The 3,707-nt window shown below is 32.8% G+C and overlaps 1 protein-coding gene across 1 annotated transcript; it reads right to left on the bottom strand.

The window, feature by feature from the left end:
* Window positions 1-341: 341 nt before the first annotated feature.
* LOC148198322 (GDSL esterase/lipase At2g42990-like) lies at window positions 342-3,409 on the bottom strand. Its single transcript, XM_088114922.1, has 3 exons — window positions 2,958-3,409; window positions 1,011-1,503; window positions 342-742 (listed from the first exon to the last, which is right to left on the bottom strand). Exons 1-3 carry the CDS (start codon window positions 3,351-3,353, stop codon window positions 555-557), a joined length of 1,077 nt encoding a protein of 358 aa, XP_087971048.1. The 5' UTR covers window positions 3,354-3,409; the 3' UTR covers window positions 342-554.
* Between the last annotated feature and the right edge of the window lie 298 nt (window positions 3,410-3,707).

The raw sequence follows: 3,707 nt of genomic DNA, 5'->3' as shown, positions 1-3,707 counted from the left end.
TGAGAGTTTATATTTTAGTGAGAGTTTATTTTAACAGAAGTGAACTCAAATTGAAAGAAGCCTTTGTCTGGAAAGAACCTTCCACTGGCCCAAAGGCTTGCAAAGCCTACTCAATTATCACAAGGATATCCCAGAGATGTAAATGGTATAGTTTGAAAGGAGAGTGAGAGAGATTTGTGGATTCGATACTCCTACTAATTTCATCATTCCAACCCTACCTTGTACTTATTTTGTCGTGTTTAACAGCAACAACATCCTCTTTCATGAAGATGAAGAAGTAATCACAAGTGTTATGCAGAACTTAAACAATAGGTGAGTATTATCAGAAGAGTCATTGCCTGTTATCTTCAGAAGAAGCTTGCTTGCTTTTGACAACATGCAAATTTTTACTGGATCATTCTTAAGGAAACATCTACTAACAACTACATACATATGCAATTATTAATAATATTGTATAAACGTTGTTATATGTACTAATGTACATAGTATATATAAATGTATTATATGGTACGTAAATCACTCAGAATCTAGACTCCTCCTGTGTTGTTCAATAATCAAAGAAACATTACTAGATGTTTTTCTATCAAATAGTTTGAGAGTATTTGACTTGTTTTTTGTGAGGGGTGGAATGCATCCCAAAATACATACTTATTTGCATCTTGGCATGTAAATTTTGGGTCACATAGAAAACCCATCTCAAATCTCCCTGTTCCACAGCATCCCGTTTTTGCTTCCTCAAAACCTGCAGTCCAAAAACAGTGTAAGTAACATTACCCTTTTAATGATTTTATTGAGATTCAAGAGAACAACTAAATCGGAATAAAAAATTTAAAATTATAGTAGCTTTATTATTTAGGAATCAGATACCAATACTTAATATAGGAAGTGACTTCGGTACCCATTTAAAATAAGGGGTTTTGATGGAATCTACTTGAAAGAATACCAAAAAATTTAAAACTGCAGCGATTAATATATGATAGCAATGAATGGAGATTGTAATTAGAACTTACCAAAATCAGAAGGATTTTTAACGATTTGCAGAAAGATATCATAGACATTTGCATCTATCATTTGAAGTCCAGGTAGGTCATTGTTGAGCTTTGAGACTAGCCACCCCAACTTTCCATTGAACTCCAAAGCCAAATTGTTGTACTCTTCCATACAATTATGGAACTCCAAAATGTTCATTGCTCTCTCTAGTGGAAGACAGCCCATAGGAGGCAACCCAGTAAGAGAAATTTTCCTTGCTCCAAGGCCATAAATTTCTCTGAAGAAGTTTTCAGCAAGGCCTATGAGAAAGTCCTCATACTGCTCAACACTCGGGAACTCACACCTTCTTTCAGTTAGGGCATAGTAGTTTTCAAGGAAGTCATTGGTTCCTATGCTTACCAAATACAATGCCTCACTTAGTATTTCATTAGCATTCTCCTCACCAAGATAAGCCCTCAATTTCTTTTGGTACTCCTTGTAGTATTCTACTTCTTTCCATAGGGGTATCACACCCTGCAAAATTATCAAATTCATCATGGCTTTCAGGAGTACAGAAATTTAATTTTTCCACGGTTTATCATTGGATCAAATCAGTTTTTTCTTTTGTTTTTAACTAGTGAAACCCTTAATGCATTGAGAAAGTGAGTAATTTTAATGAAATTATTTTCAAAATAATATATTTGTTCTTATTCTTAATTATTGTGTACAATTTTTTTTAATTGTGTAATTATTAGGACAGATATAGTAAATATGTATTTAATGAGACATCTCTAACGGTTGTCATAGTAAAATTCATATATTATAATGATAAAAGTATCCATTTATATAATTGAGAACAATCTAAAATGTGAAAATATATTTTCAAAATTTTTTAAATTAAATAAGGGCAAAGGTATTTTACCATAAATATGGTAGGTATCCAAACAAAGTACATGTAAATATTTGGACTTAATTTAACTCCAAACAGTTATGAAAAAGATCAGTCTTGTCTTGTTTAGAACTTGTTAGTATGGGCTCATAGCTGACCAAACGGTAAAAGTGCAGAAGAGTCAGTCCGACCGATGATACCTCTCAGGTCAATGAACCGATCGGTTAAATCAGTCTTTAAGGTAATTAATAATAATAATTGTCGGGGAGTTAATGAAAATAATTGTCATTTATTGACAATCATTGGTAGTTAATGAGTCAGACCTAACGGTATTCTCATTAGAATACCGTTAGGTCTGACTCATTAACCACTAATGAATGACAATATTAATTGTCAATAAATGACAATTATTTTCATTAACTCCCCGACAATTATTATTATTAATTATCTTAAAGGCTGATTTAACCGATCGGTTCATTGACCTGAGAGGTATCATCGGTCGGACTGACTCTTCTGCACTTTTACGGTTCGGTCAGCTATGAATCCATAGTAACAGAAATTATTCCCTTTTTTTTCAATATTTGTAAAAATACCATATTTTATACACAGAAAATAATAAAGATAACAAAAATCTCATTTCAAATATTAAAAAATCATTTTAAGAAAATAAAGCCGACGGCTTTATCGTAGCTTGTAAAATTAGCAATCATAAATAAAACCAATTTTTTTCTAACGACCAACTACATCCCTAAAGCCTGTCCAAGAAAGAGTTATCATTATGTACGTACCCTCAAACGAAGAAGATTGTAAGAAAAGGGTAACAGAGACAGGAAGACAGAACAAAAAAAGATAAATTAATAAATATGTTAGGTAAATGGATTGAAAACATAAATAAATAAAAAATTCAAGAAAATAGATATTAATGGAAATGAAATAAAAGAGAAAGTAAATGCATGCAGTAAACTTTTCATAAGAGAAAATGTATATCATCAACAATGAGTAGTTGAAGAATAGAAGTTAGCAGTACAGATTTTATATTGAGGTTTTGGTATTCAAAATGAGTAAGAAAATGAGCAAAAAATGGAAATTGAAAACTTACAGCAACATTTGAAGTAGCGTTGTCATATCCAGTTCCTGCAGAAGCAAAGCAAACACCAGTTGCAAAATCTGATATGGTATAAGCAGGATCCAAGTATGCAGGAACTGCTTCCTTGATTCCAAAGGCCTCAGAGACAAAGTCAGGGGGGATTCTGCCATTGGAGAACCTTCCAGTAGGGTTTCCATTCAAGAAGTCTCTTCCATATGGCTCAAAGTTGCTCCTAGCAATGGTGGGAATGAAGTTGTTGTTACCTGAATCCACTGAGGAGTCTCCAAACACTATAACTGCAGGAACTTTGCATGCAGAGAAATGTAGCAAGATTAAGATTTGAGTAATAAAAAGGAGCCATGGAGCATACCCTTTTCCCATTTTACCAATTGCACTCATGAGATTCATGATTCTGCAAAAGGGTAGTATTTAATCAGCAGAATGCAGACACCAGAAGGGTTGTGAAAGATACCAGTGATATTTATGGTAGAGGGTTTTTTCTGTTCATGTTACTTTGAAAGTGATGAATGGCAAAAATAGTGACAAAAATTAATTAATTAGGTGGCAGGTTTACCCATTAATTAAAAACTGCTTGATAACAGTAACTTGCAACCTCAAAGCATTATTATACTGTTGAGTGAAAAGAAGAAACATGTTGCCTTCTTTTTCAATCAACACAGTATGGAAATCTGTCAAGCTTCTATTGGAATTATTAACAAACATTAATATATGGATTGAAAATGTAAGAATAATTTATGCAGA

The sequence above is a fragment of the Vigna umbellata genome, chromosome 5, assembly GCF_029865625.1.
Source record: "Vigna umbellata cultivar VRB3 chromosome 5, Vumbellata_1.0, whole genome shotgun sequence".
In the NCBI taxonomy this organism is placed as follows: domain Eukaryota; kingdom Viridiplantae; phylum Streptophyta; class Magnoliopsida; order Fabales; family Fabaceae; genus Vigna; species Vigna umbellata.
The sequence above is the reverse complement of the archived record's forward strand: the minus strand, read 5'-3'. Positions and strand labels throughout refer to the sequence as shown.